This window comes from Pecten maximus, chromosome 14, assembly GCF_902652985.1.
Source record: "Pecten maximus chromosome 14, xPecMax1.1, whole genome shotgun sequence".
NCBI classification, from domain to species: Eukaryota; Metazoa; Mollusca; class Bivalvia; order Pectinida; family Pectinidae; genus Pecten; species Pecten maximus.
This window is the reverse complement of record NC_047028.1, coordinates 11,616,294-11,642,058: the sequence shown is the minus strand read 5'-3', so window position 1 is coordinate 11,642,058 and position 25,765 is coordinate 11,616,294. Positions and strand designations below refer to the sequence as shown.

The 25,765-nt window shown below is 37.0% G+C and overlaps 1 protein-coding gene across 1 annotated transcript in view; it reads left to right on the top strand.

The window, feature by feature from the left end:
* Positions 1-22,023, top strand: part of LOC117342014 (carbohydrate sulfotransferase 8-like) — a 34,399-nt gene extending 12,376 nt beyond the window's left edge. Inside the window, exons 2-3 of the mRNA XM_033903955.1 lie at positions 18,855-18,928; positions 19,947-22,023. Of these exons, the coding sequence (XP_033759846.1) occupies positions 18,855-18,928; positions 19,947-21,080 (1,208 nt within the window). The 3' untranslated portion in view covers positions 21,081-22,023. The remainder of the gene's footprint in view (positions 1-18,854; positions 18,929-19,946) is intronic.
* Positions 22,024-25,765: the final 3,742 nt, after the last annotated feature.

Genomic DNA, 25,765 nt, shown 5'->3' with positions numbered 1-25,765 from the left:
TTAATTGTTTCAGATAAATTTTATTCTCCATTATCACGCAAATTATCCTTCTGTCAGCTTAAAAATGTCTCAGTCTTACCAGTAGAGTGCTTAATTATGTGTAGACACAAATCACAAGGAAAGTTAATCTGGTATATCCCCCGGGGGCAGCCTGTTAACTACAATGATAACTGTAGCGATGATAGACTATCACACAGTTTTTGTTTTATGTAAGACAAGTTGTGATCGCCAAAGGCTTGATCATATAATCTCTAGCTGTCAGCAATGTGCATCATAACTCAGGAATGTCATAATCATTTCAAAAAAAAGAAATTAAGAGCGATTAATTTTGAAATCATTAGTTCATGTTGGCATTAAACCTCGACAGGTGCTCGGAGATGAATTGCTATATGATGTATCCAGTTAAGTACGTACATTTATTTGTAAGTAATTTTTCTTGTAAATGAGGATAAACCCAAGCACAAACAAGCAAAAACATCACGTAAATATATCATAAGTTTTTTTTTATTAAATAATGCATTTTATTTTCCTTAACTACATGTATACGCATAAGCTATAATATACAGTTACTGTACGGGTGTGAGGGAAATAGCACTTTTATTATCCACCGAAACATCAAGTATTTCCCGATGCGAAGCCTTCGCCCCAGGATATAATTAATGTCAAGGGGAACAATAAAAGTGCTATTTCCAGAAATGCATATACAATAACTGTTTTATTATACCTGCATTTAAATTATTCAATCTCTCGAACCAGTGTTCATATCCTTAGCGCTGTCTTTTACAGAAACAATCATCTCCTTGCTGTAGTATTCACTCGAACAACTTTAATAAACAAACTGTGTCAGCTTTGTCTTGGTCTCAAAAACGCTTTCGGACTTTAATAATGTTACGAGGTGTGGCGGTAGAGACGATCCGAAGAGATATGACAAATGCATTATGCATTCAGAATGAACGAAGAAAAAAAATCCGTGAAAGTTTGAATGTCGTTTAAATAGCTCCTTCCGGGAAAATGGCACTTTTCATTATTAACCCGGTTGATGACATTTTGGAGGATGTGTTTCAAATAGCATTTCTATTGTCAACTTTTTATACAGTGTAAAATAAGGAAAAGTATACTAATCTGAACTATTACACGGCTAAAATGAATATTGCACGGTCACGTGCGAACTATTGAACACCGCGTAACGTTTCGGGATTTAGTCCTTCCCATTCAAGCGTCTAAGTCAGTCAGATGTCAACAATGCCAGACGACAGTCATGGCGACTTCTAAGCCTACATAGAAGTTGAGATTTCAGTGATTCTAACCGTGTTTAAGCGATTATGTAATTAAACAAGTATATTATGGGTGTCTGTGCAATAGTCCAGAATATTCAACCCTCGGTACTGGTAAGCAACCGCAGTTTTATTGCCTATTGTCAGTACCTCATATCAAATATTCTGGACACTTGCACAGACACCCATGATATATTTATATAATATGCACTTCGTTACATAGGACTCAAAATTACAACAATAAAGTCAAACAACGAGCGAAAACAGAGAAATAAATATACCTGTGAATGAATATATGAATCTTAATTTTATGGTTCTAAAGCAATATTCATCCAGATAACAGAGGATCAAAGACAATCTAGTCATACAAAACACAAAGAAAAATATGTAAATCAGGTGTGAATTACGGTTTTATTTCACTTTAATTGATATTAACGTTTTAACAATTCTGATTTTGTAATTTTGAAGTTAACATTTGTTTATGCAGGTATAGAAGAATTTCCTGATGACCGTCAAAAAGGTTATGGCATGTCATCATTCACTGGCCTTAATTTGGACGGGGTGCCATTAAAACCTTTCGAAATTGTCTATTTAAAAACTTCAGATTCCTTTTCTTCCTTCTGACTAATTCGAGGCCGCGACAGCTCGGTTGGTTAGAGCGCCGGCCACGACAGCTGGGGCCACGGTGGCCGAGTGGTTAAGATGTACAGATATTCATCACTAGCCCTTCACCTCTGGGTTGCGAGTTCGAAACCTACGTTTCCTGGTATTGACCGTAGGCTGGCGGTTTTCTCCAGGTACTCCGGCTTTCTGCCACCTCTTAAACCTGTTGCGTCCTAAGTTACACTGGCTGTTAAAAGGACGTTGAACCAAATAAACCAATACATGTAATCCAATTCACGTAACCTCAGGTGAAGATCAGAGGTGTGTAATTCGACGGTCCCTACCCGTGTCGGCTTGTGTTTTTCGGGAAGATGAGAAATAGGCCGATCTGAGCTGTCATGGCTGTGTCCTTGGCCAAAATACTTTGCCTAATTACTCTGGATGGCATGCGACTGGCCTCCCGTATGTTGTTCATTGAGGTAGTCACCAACTACTCCAAGGAAACTCCGCCTCAAAATGACCATAGCTATTAACGGGGCGATCAACACAGCAAACAATCAGAACAAATCTACATGTAGCTTATTCATCGCTGTTTAAATCATATAATGAACGTTGATGTTTGGACATTTAAAAAAAAAAAAATTCTACGACAATGTTATCAATTTTCATTATTTTGAGTCTGGAATAAAAACGAATTATACTTTTTTCTTATTAAGAGATTATTTTCACTATCAAATTTTAAACTTTGAAATTCAGTATTGTCCGATAGTTGAAAAGTCAAACAAAACCATGTAGAGTCATAAACATGTGTCTTGACACGTTGCAGAAGATTTACACACTTGTAATTTCTTAATGAAACCCCGGTGGATTTTGTCGTATACATCTTAAACATACGAATATTTCATTGCAATAAAACGTTTCTCCTGAGGTTCCCTGAGGTTTTGGTGTACTCAGAATTTGTATTTCATTTCATGTACATGTTTGGTGGAAGGTTAAGGTGTTTGATGTTTCAATGCCATAGACACCAGCCCCAGTAATCCCGTGTGGAGGGTTAAGGTGGTAGATGTTTCAATACCAGACACAAGCCCCAGTTATCCCATGTGGAGGTTAATGTGGTAGACGTTTCCAGACCCAATAATCCCCTGTGGAGGTTAAGGTGGTAGATGTTTTAATGCCATGTACACCAGACCCAATAATCCCCTGTGGAGGGTTAAGGTGGTAGATGTTACATGCCATAGACACCGGACCCGGTGTATCGTTGTTCACCAGTAGTTGCCTCGATAAGTCATATATTTGGCGTTTTTACTAATTTAGTTACATGTGTTATAATCTATAGAATTGATAATTGAAACCAGAATGATATAGGATTTGGTATAAAAGCTGTATTATGATAGCTTATTAAAAATTAAATGAATCAGATTGATATCAAATGTGTCAGATCAATATTATATATCTATTTTGATTGAATCACAAGAATCATTTTACCTACTGCCAAGTCTGAACAAGTATATCTTACTTCTGTCATGCATGTACTCTATGCTTGGATATCTGGCCACAATTTCATTAATATTTCTTCACCGAAGGAAATTATCTTAATCATAATCGTCCATAGGAAACATTATATCTACGGCATGTTCCCTAACTAACATGTTTTTCCTCAAATCTAATCATGCTTCCCTATAGAATGTTTTTAATCTTGCACGAATCCGGGGATGGTTCCTTATAACAGATGGGTGTTTGAGTCCACCATCTATCGAGGTCTGAACCAATATAACAATAACATTAGGGAATGCCCTACCATTTCTCAGACAAGCAAACCGTGAATACGTTATACCAACTTACTGACACTACATGTATCTCTCAGACAACCAAACCGTGAATACGTTATACCAACTTACTGACACAATCTCTCAGACAACCAAACCGTGAATACGTCATACCAACTTACTGACACACTCTCTCAGACAACCAAACCGTGAATACGTCATACCAACTTACTGACACTCTCTCTCAGACAACCAAACCGTGAATACGTTATACCAACTTACTGACACAATCTCTCAGACAACCAAACCGTGAATACGTTATACCAACTTACTGACACTCTCTCTCAGACAACCAAACCGTGAATACGTCATACCAACTTACTGACACTCTCTCTCAGACAACCAAACCGTGAATACGTTATACCAACTTACTGACACTCTCTCTCAGACAACCAATCCGTGAATACGTTATACCAACTTACTGACACTACCTCTCAGACAACCAAACCAGTGAATACGTTATACCAACTGACCGACACTATCTCTCAGACAACCAAACCGTGAATACGTTATACCAACTTACTGACACAATCTCTCAGACAACCAAACCGTGAATACGTTATACCAACTTACTGACACAATCTCTCAGACAACCAAACCGTGAATACGTTATACCAACTTACTAACACACTCTCTCAGACAACCAATCCGTGAATACGTCATACCAACTTACTGACTCTCTCTCTCAGACAACCAAACCGTGAATACGTTATACCAACTTACTGACACTATCTCTCAGACAACCAAACCGTGAATACGTCATACCAACTTACTGACAATATCTCTCAGACAACCAAACCGTGAATACGTTATACCAACTTACTGACACAATCTCTCAGACAACTAAACCGTGAATACAGTTATACCAACTTACTGACAATATCTCTCAGACAACCAAACCGTGAATACGTCATACCAACTGACCGACACTATCTCTCAGACAACCAAACTGTGAATACGTCATACCAACTTACTGACACAATCTCTCAGACAACTAAACCGTGAATACGTTATACCGACTTACTGACACAATCTCTCAGACAACCAAACCGTGAATACGTTATACCAACTTACTGACACAATCTCTCAGACAACCAAACCGTGAATACGTTATACCAACTTACTGACACTATCTCTCAGACAACCAAACCGTGAATACGTTATTCCACCTTACTGACACTCTCTCTCAGACAACCAAACCGTGAATACGTTATACCAACTTACTGACACAATCGCTCAGACAACCAAACCGTGAATACGTTATTCCACCTTACTGACACTATCTCTCAGACAACCAAACCGTGAATACGTTATACCAACTTACTGACACAATCTCTCAGACAACCAAACCGTGAATACGTTATACCAACTTACTGACACTATCTCTCAGACAACCAAACCGTGAATACGTTATACCAACTTACTGACACAATCTCTCAGACAACCAAACCGTGAATACGTCATACCAACTTACTGACACTCTCTCTCAGACAACTAAACCGTGAATACGTTATTCCAACTCACTTACACTATCTCTCAGATAACCAAACCGTGAATACATTATACCAACTTACTGACACTCTCTCTCAGACAACTAAACCGTGAATACGTTATACCAACTCACTTACACTATCTCTCAGACAACCAAACCGTTAATTCGTTATACCGACTTACTGACAATATCTCTCAGACAACAAAACCGTTAATACGTTATACCGACTTACTGACACTATCTCTCAGACAACCAAACCGTGAATACGTTATACCGACTTACTGACACTCTCTCTCAGACAACTAAACCGTGAATACGTTATACCAACTTACTGACACAATCTCTCAGACAACCAAACCGTGAATACGTTATACCGACTTACTGACACTCTCTCTCAGACAACCAAACCGTTAATTCGTTATACCGACTTACTGACAATATCTCTCAGACAACCAAACCGTTCATACGTTATACCGACTTACTGACACTATCTCTCAGACAACCAAACCGTGAATACGTTATACCAACTTACTGACACACTCTCTCAGACAACCAAACCGTTCATACGTTATACCGACTTACTGACACTATCTCTCAGACAACCAAACCGTGAATACGTTATACCGACTTACTGACAATATCTCTCTGACAACTTAACCGTCAATAAACGAAACTCAGTAAAAATAAAAACAAAATCACTTGATATTAGGCGATACCTCCAACTATTGAACAACAAACTCCATATTTAACAAATATGTGCTTGTCTGGTATGAAGGGTTAAATACGGTGTATGGCAGCTCTATAATTACATGCATGTTCGCAGATGTAAATACTGCAGTTAATATGAATAAATTTACATGTTAATTAATTACCGTGTAATTGCGGTATAAATCGCGTCGTAATTAAATCTACTATGGTAATGAGACGCGTATGATTGATGGATCCTTGGATTGGGGACTCACAACATATACACAAAATACTGTCTACATCATAATAGTTCTAATAACTGCCCTGTTGTCTGTAAATATACCACCAGTCATCATGAGCTTTAAAATTTTCCTTTTCTTTTGATTTGTTTGTGAATGAGATAGCGAGAATGCTTACATTGGTAGTTGAGTCTGGTGATCAGTTTTTCGAGAAGATAGACTCTTGGCAACATACTGTGCCTCTCTCCTGGCCGATTAGTCTATTATTCCCATACCAAACTTATTTCTATGAGGAACGTGTAAATCAAGGACTTGACCGATCTGTAAATTTAACCTTCAGACGCGATGCCTTTCAGTCAGTGGTTTTGGCTGTAGATATGATTTTTCTCCGAATGAACTTGAAACCAGTTGCATCAGTGATATCATTCGCTAACATCGATCCTTATTCACAACTTTACAAACAAGGTCAGCTGCCGCTAACCTCGACTCTTGCTCGCAACTTAACCAACAGGGTCAGTTTTCGCTAACCTCAATCCTTACTCACAACGTAACCTTCGCTAACCTCGATCCTTACTCACAACTTAACTTTCGCTAACCTCGATCCTTACTCTGAACGTAACAAAACAGCGTCAGCTTTCTCTAAGCCCTATATCAATGCTATAATAGTTACATTGCAGCATATTCCATACAAACAGATGAATCTGAGCAAATGCTCCATACTATCATAAACACTTTTAGTACCTATTCGGATAGTGAAATTATGTTTTAATTATGATATAAGGTATCTTGTTTGTAGAAGTCGTAAGATTTTATTCAAAACATCACCTCAACCAATTATTTAAAAAGTAGTTGAATTATAAAGGAAAGTTGTCCAGATTGAGGAAGTCGTCTCAATCGTATAGTGAAAAAAGTAATATATTAAAATGATAATGGGACATTTACAAGATAATGTAATTAATTAGACGCCTACCATAAGCAGTAATGTAAAAGCCTCATAAAGATTGGGACACGAATAGGTCTACTACACTGTAGATATACCTCAGAAGACAAATTGTCCATATTACAACCTATTGTAAACCTATCTGATAACGAGATGTTCTAGTTGGTATATTGAACTTCATCTTCTGAGAAATTCTGGGTGAAAGCAAGACAACACTTTGCACTAATTCAAGTCAAATTCTAAGACTGTAAACAACCTGTTTTGCCCCCTCCAAATAAACCCACGGCAACAAAAAAAAACAAAAAAAAAAAAACAAACCCAAAATGCAAAAAGCAAGACGTTGGTAAAATTATAAGGAGACCCTTGAAAAAATTAAAGAGAATAAGATCGCAAGAGTAAGGGTATTCTGCTTCATCGACGTTACCAACCATACCAATCTAGGTCACGACAACACCCACCATACAAATCTAGGTCACGGCAACATCCGCCATACAAACCTAGGTCACGACAACACCCGCCAAACAAATCTAGGTCAGGACGACAACCACGACGACACACCGTCATACCAATCTAGGTCACGACACTTCCGTCATACAAATCTAGGTCACGACAACACCCGCCATACAAATCTAGGTCACGACAACACCCGCCATACAAATCTAGGTCACGACAACACCCGTCATACCAATCTAGGTCACGACGACACCCGTCATACAAATATAGGTCACGACGTTACCAACCATACAAATCTAGGTCACGACAACACCCATCATACAAATCTAGGTTACCACAACACCCGCCATACAAATCTAGGTCACGACAACACCCGTCATACAAATCTAGGTCACGACAACACCCGTCATACAAATCTAGGTCACGACAACACCCGTCATACAAATCTAGGTTACCACAACACCCGCCATACAAATCTAGGTCACGACAACACCCGTCATACAAATCTAGGTCACGACAACACCCGTCATACAAATCTAGGTCACGACAACACCCGTCATACAAATCTATACTAAAACCATTCGAATTTGTAGTCAGATGAGAATTTTACCAATGATGGATTTATCTTTGCCACCAATTTTTTTGATCAGTGTTTTAATCCAATTGATACATATCTCGGTTCCCATTTGACCTAGATTTACACAGTGTAACAGAAGACGAGTACCTTTCCGGAGCATCTGGTATTTATTTTTGGTGTCATAGTGTTCCCTATCTAAAACCTTTTTTGACCGTTACACGTCGATATTTATTTTTTGGTGTCATAGTGTTCCCTATCTAAAACCTTTTTTGACCGTTACACCTATCTTATGAAATATACATTCATAAAATTAGAAATTTTTCAAGTTATTAAGTCAAAATCAATTTATATAAGCTACAATTTACGACTAGGATCAAAGAATTCAGGGCTTTTTGTAGACATATTCTTTGCAATCTATTTTATGACCAAAATCACGTAGTAGATGATTTATTTTAAAAGTGAAGTCACTGTTTCAAAATTGTATTCTTTTGAAACTGTTGAATGAAGTATCGAGTATTCTGACGAGCTGGGATTAAGTTTGCTCCAACAGTGTGAGAGGATAAAATAGGCGAGAAACTTATGACGAGTCGCCGTGTAACCCCTTACTGCCTAAGGCGGATTTTCAAAGTTACATCAAACAGCTAAATCACATTTAAGTGTTTAACGGACACATTACCTTTTTCCCTTGAATCCTTAATTACATCCACAAATATAGCTCTTAAAGACAAACAATCACGATTTTTTTGCATTTCCATGCTTTATTCCGGTAACAACTTAAAAACTTTAAAATGGCGGTCCGGTAAATACAAAAAGGAATAAATATCCAAAACAAAACGAAAAGCTATTTTCTTTGTACTTTATATTTTTTCCGCTTGATACACATGTTCCGTATTTTTTACAACCAATGCCGCCATGTTCGAAATAGGTCACTTGAAGCGGTGGAATGACGTAATTAAGTGTTTTATGTTAAAGTATCATTAATTTGGTGTGGATTAGTAATTGGACTGTTTAAATAGGATACATAATACCTAAACTGTAACACATCGTTGTCATCAAGTTTAGGTTTATAGATACTGATAGTATTGTCTCAATCTTTCCGTCCTGACAGGCGGAACTTGCACAGGGTAAAATACAGTATATGGTTCGGTTGCTAAAGGTCGATTGGCGTCAGAACCAAAAAATAGCCAGACACCTTTAGCTAGCAGAAGTAGGACTATAATGAGTAGCTTGTTGTGGTGGTTTTACGTCTACTTCACTCTTTATATCTATATATAGGTATATATCAGTTTAGATGAACATTGAGATACGATGTTGACTACGTGAGTTTCACCTGTTGGGCATATTCACTCACCACCAGTAAGTAAGTAAGTAAGTGAGAACGTTTTTTTTACTATTTGACTCGGAGACATGTACATATAATGTAAGGACATGACCTATTTCAGCCCGTGCCCCGGGGCCCGTCAGCTAACTGACAGATAACCAGATACATATACATTTTACATATTTATTCTTTTGGTCTCGTCTAAAGGTGTCAGCTTATGTTTATTGCACTGACCACAAGGACATCAGCGGAACAAACTGACCATAGCGAGCTGTATATTTATAAATCACACTGACCCGTCGATCCCACCACATACATATATATATATATCAAACACACTTCGACACGGAGTCCCTATATTTTAAAGCCGTAGGAGCTACGATATCCATGTGAGAAAATATATGTCCAGTTTGGATAGGAATTAGAAAAATATCTCTGACGAGTTCCTAATAAGAATGGCTGTACTGTATCTCTCTCTCTCTATAGCGCTAACATATTGTGTCTTCCAGACAATCCTTCGAGTTCCCTCCTTTGTCTCCTATAGGAATTTTAGGCCTTGTGGACCACTGACGATCCATAGAAGGAAGACGCCGCCTAATGTAGCAGTTTTGTTTGTTTGGACCGAGACAGCATCCGTTTTTCTTAGGATGCCAATATATTTTGTCTTCTGTACAAGCTTTCGAACTTCCTCCTTTGCCTCTTATAGGAACATGTTGACCAGTGGCGCGGTCTAGAAGGAAGAAACTGCTTCATGATGCATCATCCCTTTCAGTAAAGGTGTCAACATATTTTGTCTTCTGTACAATCCTTCAAGTTTCCTTCTTTGTCTCTTATAGGCATTCTAGGCCTTTTGACCACTGACGAGTCATAGAAGGAAGAAATCGCTTTATGTTCCAGTTTTTTGTTTGGACCGAGACAGGTATCTACGCTTCAGCGGTTTAACATCACTGAAGGGCCAAAAAAAGGACGAAAAAGCTGTATGATATCTCTAACATCACTGACGAGTCCTAAAAAGAAGAAACAGCTTGATGATGTAGTTATAATATTTTTTCGCTAGCTCTACTCTCAGTTTGTATTGTATTGTGCTTATGGCTAACCTATCGAACCAGCCAAGTATATTATCACACTTAGATTGTATCTAAAACCTTCGGATCCAACTGTTTTTTTGGCACGAATATTCATCAGGTTTATCAATTGGTATGAAACGCAAATGGCAGACAAAGTACCTGTATCCTAGCCGCGAACAATCAACAACAAACCCGTAAAAATAACCGTCGATGTAGACTTTCTGAAAAGTGGTATGTCGCAGTAATCAACATCATAACGCTTTGAAAATGATCGTAGAAGCAAATATTTGTTTATATATTTTTCTCCCCATATTCATACATTTCATTTTGTTGAGTGTTGGCCTTTTGGATAGTTCTGTTTTTTGTCACCTTGTTTGGTATATTGCTTTCAGAACAACACCAATGTATAAGCTTATGGCTTTTAGATAGAAGGACATTCATGTACAAATGTGTATTTTTGTTTCTTCATATGAAGGCTACATCAATTCAATATTCCCTCAGCTCCATGAGCAAGGAGGCAAGAAGGTCTTCTGTCCAAGAGAAAATATACATCATACTGTTTCGTAGTTCTCGGTCTCGTCAGTGATGTTAGAGATATCATACAGCTGTTTCGTCATTCTAGACCTCGTCAGTGATGCTAGGGACATCATACAGCTGTTTGGTCGCCCTAGACCTCGTCAGTGGTGCTAGGGACATCATACAGCTGTTTGGTCTTTCTTGAACTCGTCAGTGATGCTAGGGACATCATACAGATGTTTGGTCGCCCTAGAACTCGTCAGTGATGCTAGGGACATCATGCAGCTGTTTTGTCCTTCTATGTCTCGTCTGTGATGTTAGAGACACAATACAGCTGTTTCGTTCTCTTTGGTTAGTGATGCCTAAATTGTCCATACCAAAGTGACCGCTGACGTGTTGAATGCTCACCGACACCTGTTTGCTCTGTAACATAATACATGTTTTATATATGTTCATGAATCATGTATCATTTTCATTCTCAGAATGGATTTTAAATCTGCCCTCCTTTCGAACTTACTTTCACGTGATTCCCCGCCACAGGAGTGATTGCCTGTTTTCGACGTGCCTTGTACCTGATCACAGGGACACGACATACTATAGTAGTGATGGATATGTGCAATACTATATCTGTCCCCTTTGGTCGGTATGGAAATGACATGTGAGAATGAGCGTTGATTTGAGGATGATTTACGGTCGCCAGTGGAACTTTAGACATACAATATTGGGTCTGATTTCGCTCCCTGCCTAACAGGACACTACTGAAAGTATACATTTAGACAAGGTGCAGACACAGACAAGACATGCATGTGCGATAATCTAGTCATAATTGTCGCCTGTTGTCCCAAAACGTACTAGAACCCATTAACAGACCCGAAGCCAGGTAGACAAGACAAACACTCGTATATACCTGTACATTAATTATTAAGCTAATATTCACTCTTAACGGTCGAGGTAAAGCACGTAACGAGTTCTTTACGGGAGCCCGGGGCCAGGTCACATGATCTCGCGTTACGGCATAGACATACGTAAGAAATTATCACGTCCCTTGGTTTTTATGGTGGCAACAGGTGAAAACTAGGTGGAGAAGTCCGGAGGGAGTAAGGTTCACTCGTTATCTATGTATAATATACAGCCTAGTCAGCGAGACGGTTGTCATCTATGATGTAGTAATTAAGGTCTCTTGTAACCATATAGTGAATCGTGGTTCCTATACAAATGAATTCGCCAATAAAGAAACTGATAAAATGTACATATATGTTGTTTCATATTGTACATCTCCTAAAGACATTCCACGGTTCCGCTTCACAACACAGACAACTGAGTGTAGATGAAATTGTTATCAAAAATGAAAGATTTCGTGAATGCCATGATGACAAATTGCGTAATTAGATCGACAGGGACGGTCCATACTGCAGGTATGCAGTTATGATGCTCCAAATCATATGGACATGTACATAAACGTTTTGCAGGTAAAATCTGTAGCCTAGCTAGCTGATAATGTGTAACGTGACGTGGTGTACTATATCACTGACTTGACCTCATCCCGTTTGTGGAAATGCATGTTTTTGTTAAAGATATGACAATACAGACATATGGACAGATATAAGCCATTGTTATTTCAATGCTTCCCCTGAGATCGAACCCATGACCCTTGCCATACTGGACTAATGCATCGCTGAACGAATTTGAGAAGTTAGCTAGTATTTACAGTGTATCTTTGTGATACACTCTCCCTCTAGGACAGAACTCGCCCTCGAGTTGTTCTAGTTATCTTTGTGTCAATATTTCCCTACAGCTCGTATCTACCGGGGATGACAACCACGGCGAACATAGATCTGCCATCCGAAGGCTGTAATCCCAATTTGGAGTGGTCCGGACGTTGGCAGCAATGGCTTCGTTCTATTTACCGCTTACGTGACGCCTTCCAATACTATATCATATACATCAACTACAATGTTCTCTGACGGTTACTGTTTCAGATAATTAGACAAAAAGTGGGGACGGATGTAGCAGTGATTGATGGATAATAAGTGTGTTGATGTGTGTACGAGTATTGAGATTTGCTGCGGTCATTATCGTTTATGACATTAACTTAATGGTGATGGATGGTTCATACACCAACAGCATACGTCTTACTCATATACCTCGTGAAGTTGGTGTAATCGGATTGGTTACTTACCAGAACCACACAAATTTCGCTCCAATATTTTACAAATCTATATCAAAATTAAAAAGGTTTTTACCACAATAGGTGGGTGTTATTTCCCAAGGCATGATGTCACCGTTACAAATGTTGAATAACAAATAATTCATAAATTAAAAAAATTGAAAACAAATCAATAAACTCTCAACTTGTTTTGGTTGGTTAACAAGCTGACCTTTGGCCGGGACTGTTTTTAATCACATGGTTCAATGCGTTTTGATTGGCTAACACTTGAAGGCCGCCTCATGGGGTTGCAAAAATGGGGACACAACAATTTCACACAAAGTATTTCCAAATTGTTTTGTGATGACTCATTTTTGATATAGATTTCTATCAAATTATGGCTTTGAAAAATAGTAAACTTGGTAGTTAGTTGTTATGCTAAACAATAGATTGTAATATCTGTACACCTTTATGAAAATGGCAGTTTTGCATACTAATAAGCGGCATTTCACTTTACAAGATGTAGGTCATATCCTTACACCATACCTGATACTGTAAAAATAACAGACGTTGACACAAAACAGGTCAATTCATCCTCAGACTATTTAAGATTACTCGTTGTGTAACCTCGATATATCTAGGTTTTGTGACGTAAAAAGATTACAAAAAAAAAAAAAAAATGGAGGATGAGTTTAGAAATAGATACATTGTATAGTGCGTAACCTGCCTCTCCGTGGAGTATGTGATCTGATGGTGACAAGGATTGCTTGTAATGAAATCCAAGAGATAGAATGTTCATTAAGTATCCTCTATACTCCAAGGTAGACATTCACCTACGATCACTGAAACCGATGCCCGATACTCAAGGGGTTACGTTCACCTTCGATATTTAAACCGATCCCCGATATCCAGGGGTTACGTTCACCTTCGATCACTGCACCCCTGACAGATGTTATAGCAAAGTTAAAGGCACACGACTAGTTTTTTATAAGCTCATGAAAAAATCCTGACCAATTGCTTTGTTGGTGTATTTCTTTTGAAAATTACACAGAAGAAAAACGACCAAGTTCAAATTCAGTCAATTTAACGGTCAATTTAACGGTATACCGACCTCAAGATTTTTTTTCATTGACATAAAAGGATTAAATTGGTCTTTTTTTTTGTTTTAAACACAAGATAACGGTGACTAATTGCCTTCAATGTGCTATGATATATTCCAGGCGGTGTGAACTTAGAAGTCAAAACAGAACACCGGATAAGGTATACGTGGTAACATGAAATAAAAGACAGTAACACTAACTGAAATTAATGTCAGTTGACTTTGTCAAAAGAATTATAAACACATTCTTGTTTTTAATCAGCTGATGATACCAGTAACAGTTTGTCGCGGTATTTGACGAGGCCATCTTTGTGAGGAGCACTTCTTTGTAGTCGTAATTGGGAGTCAATGTACGACTACAAAGACGTGCTCGTTATCTGTGTTTAAACATCGGTATATATACACTTTAACCACCATTTAACTTTGGATTAGTACATAAACCTCGAATTCCTTAGCAGTAAATAATTAATACCTGATGTCACGCACCCTGCACCTAAATAGGACCCGTCCGCGATGCTGGGAGTCAATAGTGTGGAATTTCAAAGCGTTAAGAAAATTGAATTAGACCTAAATAAATGTTAAACAATTGAACAAGATGTGCACTAACTCCATATTTAACAGTCAAATTGTGATATTCATCATTAGTGCAAATACGTGTGTATTCATTATAATGATTATACTGTACAGCCATCTGCCACCGAACCTTTTGGACTAGTTTATGTTTATTATGTATTCATTTGCATATTTTAAAATTAATATGACTCCAAAACAGTATATTTAAGGAAAATATGACACTCATTTGACGTTTATGGAGATATTTACAAATTAAATATATGAACCTCAAAAAGGCATATATTCCTAGCTTCTATATACATGCTATAATATAAAAACCATAGGTCCTCCTCGTGCAAGCACTATAACAGCGTTTTGGATATTAAATCCAAAATGTTTACCCGCCCAATGGCCTTTAGAGGGGGAAGAGCCAGTCACGAAATGGCGTTATTATTGACGAGAGTGCAATCATGTCAGAAAATGCTTCCGTGTGTGACGCAACGTCTTCTAACATGTTATTGTTTATTTTAATCTCGAACTAATAATAGTTTACTTTTTCCAAGCTTCAAAATTGATAATTGATAACTGATACATGATAACTGAAAACTGATGATTATTTTTCATAATTCGATGGCAAATAAGACACGCCATCAATTAAAACAAACCTTTGGAAATGACGACAACATGTTACATTGTATCAATATGTTACATTGTATCAACATGTTACATTGTATCAATATGTTACATGGTATCAACATGTTACATTGTATCAGTATGTTACATTGTATCAATGTGTTAAACAATGCAAATCGTTGTCATCAAATATGTCATGAACATGTTCCTCTACTGGACTTAAACATCTATCTATATATAATGTAAAATAAAAGGCGCAATCTATGTCAGTTGTAACAGGTATGATATTCTAGGAATTCCATCCATCATTGATGACAGTGTACTTAATGTATCGTGTTTTCTATCAGCTGATACGACCAAACAACAACACCATAACACTAACAAAGTTATAGCGATCGTCTTACCACTCGGAAACACCTGTACACAAATATACCTGTTGTCCATTAGTCAGCCTTGATGACGTATCTTACCTACGAGATTGATTTGTTTACAACAACATGTAAACAATGACCACGTGACACATGCTCTGAACATGCTGGACTCTCTCGTGCAGAAGGATCTGTGGTAATAGCATGGAACATTTATAGGCGTTGTTTGCTTCGTCCTTTAATGACCGCAGCTGTTGGTAGGCCGTTAAACAATATAAAACTAAACACATTTTGTCTATCAGCTACTATCAAATATTCTGAAATAGCAAGTACATAGAAAAATAATAATAATAAAAAAAACAAAAACAAAAACACCCGCGCAAGCCCATTCTCCATCAGAATCAATTTAAGGGTCCTAGTATTAAATAATACCAATCATAATACAGGATTCAATTCTGGGTTTTTGTTTTTGTAGAAATTGTTAATGATATAAAAAGCGTTAAGAATCACCCGATTCCTTCTTCTAACGGGATATTGGATAAGCCATGAATTGCTAATATATCTGTTGTTTATCACCGTAAACAACTAGTTATGTTGTCCTCTTGCTGGAGAAAGGCACACGAATAGAAGTTTGACGTTTTAGGAGGGAACGCCTCCTCGGTCGTCATGTCTATGGAATTTTTACAAGGGCAGTCTGGTGTACATGAAATGTGATCGATCAGAACCTGTTGGGAATGAAAGAAATATGATGTATAAGCGATGTGTTAGGATAATCTACAATTCAGTTTTCGGGAAAGTTGGTGTCAAAAGAAACGTTAATTGTTCCTCTTCTACAGCGGGGATGACTAAGTTACTGGTTTGACTACTAACTTGTATGTCAGTAGAAAAAACCTCCATATCTTTATATCGTTTACTTAGAACGCTTGCGTTCCAAACAATTCAGATGTGTCAACATCTCCGACATAGTATCACGCCGTCAGTATCAGAGACATCATCGCACGACCGCGAAATCTATTGTTCGTACTCGTGACAGACACAATTATTTTGATCTATATCATTGTGCAATATCAGGTTACAATCGTTCTGTCATACTTTTTCGATACTTCTTGGTATTTTGGTAGTTCCGTTGCCATAGCACTTTCAGTTTTTACCGAAGTTTGACCTAGATTTGAATGATGGAATACTTCAATGAAAATAAAGACGCTGATCCTCCCAAAACACCTAGCCTTAATATCGTTATACATTTGTCGTGTGTCCATATGTAACATTTTTATGTTCTACCTGTGTTTACTGGGTTTGGAATTATAATAATAGTTTCATTTACACATCACTTTTCTTATCCACGATACATGAGATAAAGGTTTCAGAACTGATACCAAATTCAGTATTTTGGAAATACATCCTCTACACGTTAAATTTTTGTAACATCAGTCATCACCAATGTACCTGCTAACTAAATGTGACACATTGAGGACATAGTAATCATTGTGATTTGTCGCGTGATTTACGTTGATGACATTATAATGAGGGGATCACTAATTGTATATGATGAACTGACAGCTACATATACATCACACGGACATCTATTACCGCCGTACTGGTCCACTAATTAATTGAACTAGTTTCAGCTGTCATCGGTATTCAATATGGTAGTTAAATTCGTCACGTGCTTAACGTAATGATGTTATCAACGCATACTTACGTCAAATCTAGTTCACTTATAGTTCAATGTAAAAGGAAACCTTCAAAGCAGGAATGCAATACAGAATACTTACAACGACTACCCAAACACCTTCAGGATCAGAAAAACCCTAAAAATCTGTCCATATAGCAAAGACATGTCCAATAACACCAGCGAATACATCCTGAATACAATCTGCATAATTAGACACAATATTGATGTTATGAACGGGGTTGTTGACAATTATGTACATGTTATGACAGTTAACATCCAATTCGGTGTTCAAGATTGTATGAACAATGACAATGGTTGGCCGAGTTGATAATTTCATATACTGCCGAACTTTGGTTTTTTGAGTCCGGCGTGTGTTTCCATGACAGCATGAAATGTAGATATCTTACGGGACATACGTATCCATAGCTGGCGCTTTGGAAAACACTATAGCAATGCGGTGCATGTGCGCGACATCTTGTCTGCTAACTTTGCCGTTATAGTCAATGGATTTTCGTCAAGTGTCTGAGATTGCAAAGGAAACTAATTGCAAGCGAAATAAATTCGGTGTATTTAGGAATTGATAGGTGCATGTGCTGAATAATAATAAGAAATACATCCGTTTTTCCTATTAATAAAGATAGATTTCATAATTGTTAGAATTCAGGATAGAAGGTAGCAATCTGAATGTTCATGACTTTGTAATTAAGTGTTTTATGTATAGTTTGGGTAACGAAGCCGTTGGTAGATGATTAAGTATGATTTAGAAGTTTTAGGTAAAGAATTATAAGTTAGATAATCAAATATGAAAAATGCATTAACGTTTGATATGGGATAATCTCGGAAGAGGAACAATGTGCGTATATTTAACCCATGCCATGAATTGGAATAATGACAGGTAGATCCATATCTACCTCTAAGGTTAAAATGTATGTGTAAATAGCTTAATGAAGTTATTATATGTAATGGTAAGCACACTGTGGCTGAAGCATAACACAATACAGAGTTGTCGAAGCTTTGAACAATACAATTGGTCTGGAAATATTATAATTCGAACCCTCTTGTAATATCTTACGAGTATTACAAATCTTAGTAATGTGCTTTTTCAATACAAATTCCTTCGAAATATAATGTAATAATTGGTATCTACCACTTTTTAGGTTTAAGGTATCGCACATCCTTGCGACGTTTGAATATACAATTTCCCTATTACAAATTTAAATAGAATACAAATATATTAAGATAGAATAATATATCAATAATACTTAGCATTACAAACTTACCGATTATTATCAAGCTATTTATCTACGATAACCTTATCTATAGATTTAATATAATATGTAATGGTGATATTATGTGTACTTATCGATCCTACTTAATTTTTTCCAGATTTTAGCATAACCTACGACGGTGTGTCAGTTGAACCAGTCACCCGTGTTAACCGGATATCAAACATTTACCAGGTATGTATGTATTGACAATATCCACCAGGGCCTAGTTATTCAAAAGGTGATTAGCTTAACCACTTGATTACTGAAAATCTCATTTCTCCTTTACTTCAAATCGTGTGTTTGTATAGTCTTCAAAATAAGCAGGCATGAAGAGACTGATGAGTGTTATATTTTCAGAAAATTTTGTAAAAGAAATTTTACCAGAAATTATTTTATCAAATAAATTTTACAAGAAATTATTTTATCAGGATTTAATTATTTTTATTAAACTGTGATTAGCCAATCAGCTTTTCAACAACTTGGCCCATGGCGATCTGTACTTTTATGATTCTTTATGAAATGGGGTAAAAATCAATATACAGTAACTAGACAGATGATAACGATAAAGAAAAATAATAATAAAGACAGTGTTGGGTTTGGTTGATGTTGCAAAGATGATGCACGTTCAAAAATCACATTTTTAAAAATAAGATGTCATAATACATTTAACACGGTGCTATTCAGAAGTTTTTATTTTATACAATGTCTGCTCATTACTTTTCCAGAGGGAGAAATGTATTATCTTTTGGAGGAAATATCTCTAAGAATGTTGAAAGACAATTTTCCATTTGCTGTCTTTCTACGCTTCAACGAGTCACTTGAATATATTCTTCTAAGTAGTAGTATCTTGCTGAGTAGCACAATAAGCGTCAAAATGTTGATAAATAGCAGCTAATGCTTCTTTAGCAGGGATGTCCTTACTTCTAGATATTCTATGACGTATATGTTTGATTGCTGGGTTTATTTAAGGGTCATTTTGAGACGGGGTCGCCTTTTAGTATTTGTTTACTACCTCACTTAACAACATACAGGAAGCTCGTCGTATGCGATCCAGTGCAATGAGGGAAATGTGTCTTGCCCAAAGACAGGCCCTATTTCTCAAATAATGCAACCTATATGTTATTTACCTTTTTGTGGCAAATCTAAATATAACATGACCGATCTATTGCTAGATTCATTTTTATGAAATATTTTTTATGAAATATTGCAGACATCATCGTATCAACATGTGGCTAGCAGATTTAGGCAAAGAAATGACGTGTTACGTGATGGCTGCCAAACCTTGAAGCAGTATTACGCAGTTCAGGACTCTGAGGCCGCAGTCAAAGAACACCTGGTGGTGGACAGTAAGAACCAGATAACCTACTGTGCTATTGAAAAGATTGGATGCACATTCTGGAAGAGAGTGTTTCAAATCCTCAGCGGTTGGCAGAATGTATCGGACCCTTTTCGAATAAAGGGTATTCACGCATACGAAGGGTATCAAACAGCCAAGCGGTTACCTTTCGATAAAATTTATAACATACTTGTGCATTCCACAAAGTTTATGTTTGTGCGAGAGCCCTTTGAAAGGCTTCTCTCAGGGTACGTGGATAAATTGTATTCACCGAACGCAGCTTACTGGAATTTCATTGGCCGATATATTGTTACTAGGTTCCGCGAGAATCCAACCAATCACAGCGCCGAGTGCGGTCATGACATCACATTCCAGGAATTTGTAGAGTATTTCATATATTCACAGAGCACTAACGAACACAGAGACGCACATTTTGTTCCGAGCTTTGAACACTGTCGCCCGTGTGAAATAGAGTACGATTACATCGGCAAGATGGAAACATTTAAAGAAGACACTTTTCATATACTAAAGACACTTAATTTAGAAAAAATTGTGAAATTTAGCAATTTTCAGAACGAGACTGAAACAGACGCCATTATAGACACAGTCGACTATGTCTACTCCATGCGTCGTCCGATACAGAAATGTATGACTCTGACTCAGGCCCTGTTTCGGGCTTGGAGGAAGTTACAAATTAGAGGTATTATAAGCAAACACATCAAATTTCCTTACCCAATGAATTACGCTGAAAATATTCATCCCAATGAGTTTAAAAGACTTTTACTTGATGCGCATGCGATGTCAGGAGATCGAGAATTGCGTAAGAAGAACAGACAGGAAGCTCTTCTTGAGGCATACAGTAACCTGACTCCAGTCACCATGGACAGGCTAAAGGAGGCGCTTTATGTGGACGCGGTCCTCTTTGGATATGATGTGTATCCCGACAAACTCAGAAATATCGGAAAGAGAAAGTCCAGAAATGACGGGTTTACGTATTTTAAGTTATAGCCATGATTATATGCATAATTTCAGTGTGTATGTTTGATGTCTGTAAAAAGATGTGTTTGTTAGATTCAGTTGAAATACCGGCCAGTCATGAATAAACCGTTGAAACCAAACATCGTTGGTGATTTCAACCTTACAGAAAACTATATACTAGTAGTAGCGATTCAGACAGATAGCAAATGAATGTAATAATTCAAAGCACTGGCCGTGTATGGGTATAAGACATATGTAATTAATACGCTGGGTTTACTTCTAAAGGAATGTGTAAGAGAAAAGATGAGTTATCCTTGGAATACTAATTATGTATGTATGAATACGAGACGACATTAGCTACATGTAATGGATAAACTGCTGTATGAATGCCATCACATTCTATCAGAATGATATTTTATGGGAGTGTGATCATAGCCTATTCTATGTGACAGCAAAACATTTGACATGTGCTACATTGTATGCATAATTCCGTCGATGTTTTGTCTATGTATAGATAATGTGTCCAAGGACCTCCCTCGTGTATATCGTTAGGATCTGTTACGTATTTCTTTACTGATACGATAATGTATACATCCTTATTGTTGAATATCCATATGCTAACGTATTGGTCCTTACTGTTGAATATTCATATGATGATGTATTCGTCTTTCCTATTGAGTATTTATATGAGGATATATTCGTCCTTACTGTTGAATATTCATATGATAATGTATTCGTCCTTACTGTTGAATATTCATATGATAATGTATTCGTCCTTACTGTTGAATATTCATATGATGTTATCATCCTAACTGTTGAATTTTTATAATGTAATCGTCCTTATTTTTAAATATTCATATGAGCATGTATTTGTCCTAGCTGTCGATTATTCTTTTAAAGGAAATATTCATCCTTACTGTTGAATATCAATATGAGGATTTATGCGTCCATATTATTGAATATTCATATGATAATATTTACATTTTCACTTCGCTCCGCCTCAATGAACATAGTAAACTCAGATCACTTCATTTCCCGTTGAAGATTTTGGGTCGCGTGCTTCTGTGAGTGTTCTGAGAGACGAATCACTTTCTTGCCGGCGTGTGAATACATTCACTGAGTTTACAATGGCGATCGAGTTCTGTACCGCCTCAGACTTGAATGCACTTTCACTTTGTGAATTGTGTAACATTGTTATAAACGTATATGAACACAAGTGGAATAGCCGCTTTATGTGCTAATAAAAATGCCAGTATAATGCAGACAGTTTAGAAAACAGGATCTGACAGAACACTGACACTCTCGATAGCACCGAGCTCATTACCTACGTAGCGCAGTAGGTCTAACGTTAGCTGTATCTCGAATGCCATGCTTAATACCATTTCAGTGGTCACAGAAAACAAAGCTCAATTTAAACACTATTTAACAACACAAAACAGACTGGTAGCAGAAGTATGCTTTATCGAGAACAGGGACACATTATTGTCGTAATTTGACTAAATCTAAACATATGAAGGACACAAGTTCCCGGCCGTCGAATACCGCCAATTTTCAAATCAATGTTTCTTTACTTACTATTATCAGAATTTACATCCCAAAACGCCAGTGTGACAATGAAATCCAATATTTCAAGAACACCATGTACATCACCAGCTAACCTGCGACTAAAATCCACATCGTTACACTTTTTCTCGAGCTCTGAATATCCCGGCTATTAGACTGCATCACATGATTTTTTTAACCGAGTCCCTGTGTCTCGAGTGACCAAATCACACACATACTATACTGTCAACATTGCACTTTAAATTCGTATTCATATGGGTATTGCTAAGTTTTAATTATACAATATCATAAATATTTGTTATAAATGAATATTTTACCTTGAAAATATCGTATCTATGTGTATCAACATCGTAATAATCAAAACGTGTATGGCACTATATTTTGTGTTGCCTTGGCGACGAGAATAGTTGACTGTCTGCTGTTCCACTACTGTGCACACATGTACGATAAGTATAACAATGTTACAAAGTGACGCACTTACGTCACACTGTTGCGACCGAATTTTGCAATCTGGTGGCGAAGTTTTAAATTTGGTTAACGTAAATATAAGGATTGATTGTCAATTTTGCTGCTTGCATGGACTGATGAAGGGAAGTGAACCTCGCGCAAATGGTACATGAACTGCTTCGCAGTTCACTTCATTTGCACGAGGTTCACTTCCCTTCATCAGTCCATGCAAGCAACAAAATTGACAATCAATCCTTAAATGTATTCGTCCTTACTGTTGAATATTAATATGATGTTTTCGTCCTTACTGTTGAATATTCATTCCATATGTATGCCTTCTTACTGTTGAATTTTCATAATGTATTCGTCCTTAATTTTGAATATTCATATGAGGATGTAGTTGTCTTTACTGTTGATTATTCATATGAGGATATATTCACCCTTATTGTTGAATAGCAATATGAGGATGTATGTGCCCCAACTGTTGAATATTCATATGATAATGTATGCGCCCCAACTGTTGAATATTCATATGATAATGTATTCGTCCAGTTTAATATTGGTATTGTATTATCACTCCTGGAATGTATATTCAAGGACAAGTAACAACAAGATGTTTATATGTGATCCAGCTAATTGTCTATGTGTATTACTTATTCGCTGTTTGCGGCGATATTCAAACACGTGTTGTAAATACATTACAGTAATCGTAGTTGTATCTATACATGAAGGTAACAAATAAATAATATCAATGTTCAGGGTTCTATATTTTCAAACGTTTATTAAAACCGCGAGCATGGGAACTTTTAAAAATAAAACCCTTGCAGTATAAAGATTGGTCGTTATTGGTATTGAATAAAGATGTACGTCATAAAGTTGAAATGGAAATGCTTTATTTCGTTGAGATTTAAATCAACTGCTAAAATACTGCAGTTTATAACATTACATCTGTAAAACTCATTATTTTACTTATGTATATAGATGTAACAATCAACCAAACAAAATTCGAAAAATATGTCTTCAAAGGGATTATGTATTTTTTCAAAATACCAAGAAGTCTGATATATTTTTGTATATGTTCAAAAGAGATGGCAAAATATGACTTAGCAGTAACTGTTGGACATTATGTACAATGTGTGGTATTTCCGCATTACATAATGAGTCTCATGAATAATTGTACCTAAATGCTTCTTATACGTCATTTCATGGAAAGGAAAGTATGGTCAATTTAATGTTAATGAAATCAACGATTGTCTGTAAAAATAGTTTACTTCGATGATAATCTTATATAGATGACAGAAATCACATGATTACGATACCAGCCTTGTTGTGAGGTCGTAACGTCACAACATTATTAGATATTACCAGTAACATAGAACACTGGTGTTGTGTCATAACACTGCATACTTGTAAGATGAATATCTGTCACGCCTAGTCCTGTTTTATATTGCAATTAAAATAAAAATTAATGAATTAATAAACTTGTTAATTTAAATTGTATCATAATTTATATCAACGCATACAAAATGGTCATGTGAACACAGAATTGTGCGGAAGAGAAAGTTTATTTATTGAAGATTTTATCAACTCTATATGTGCAAGATATTTTAAGTACGTACTTTATGAGGCGCCTGAAGTCTTGGGGTTAAAAGATCAGGCTGAGCAGTTCTGCTGATGGTTCAGTACGACGCTAATTGGTTGATACTACCCTTTTTTTTATCGTTGTTTGCATTGCTGTTTGCATATGTTATCATGGACCAAATGAAAATGTTTAAGTGAACATATTTGTTGAGTTATATGTTGTAATAGACAAGAACTAGACCACATTTCAGCTTCAAGTTGTGCTTGCCTTTCTTCATGGCGGAGCAGCTTACCTTTACACAATGCTGAAATTTCAAAAGAACCCTGTTGTTAAATTAAATTAACCCGTTCAAGGCGAACACACCAAAACAGTTTATTGTAGACAGACGGATGCATGCATAGTTTTGGGTTTGTTTCGCTGGTGTTCTTTTATACACAACGAGGTTATTTAGGACGGCTGGATGGATGATGGATGATAAGCAACGGCACCGTGTTGTCACTACAGAATAGAGCTAACACAATGCCTTCCATTTTCGCCAGGAATAAATCTTAACAAATAACAACGATATCAAGGTTTAATTATAGCAATATAAATGCCTCCATTTTGTCAACGGAGGTTATCTATGATGAAACAGGATGACTCAACGTCCCTCAGAACCGCTACATGCATGTTCCTGAATACACAAGACGAAAATAAGATCAACCAAAGGGTTCCATTCAAGAACATGGCTTGTTTATCTATGTAATCTGTACATAGACATACGTTAATATCCATTAACACTTTGAAAAAAAGGCTAATCATGATATATATTGGACATATAAGAAACCCCAGTTTACTGTAATACCCCCCGTATCACCATTCCGTTATAGGACTTAAATCATTAACAGTAGTGATGGCAATGATACAGGTTAGACATACCACCCTTGACCACACCGGTCAGGCATACCACCCATGATCACACCGATTAGGCATACCACCCTTGACCAAACCGATTGGGAATACCACCCTTGACCACACCGATTAGGAATAACAACCTTTACCACACTGGTTAGGCATACCACCCATACCACACCGATTAGGCATTCCACCCTTTGCCATACCGATTAGGTAAACTTCCCTTGAC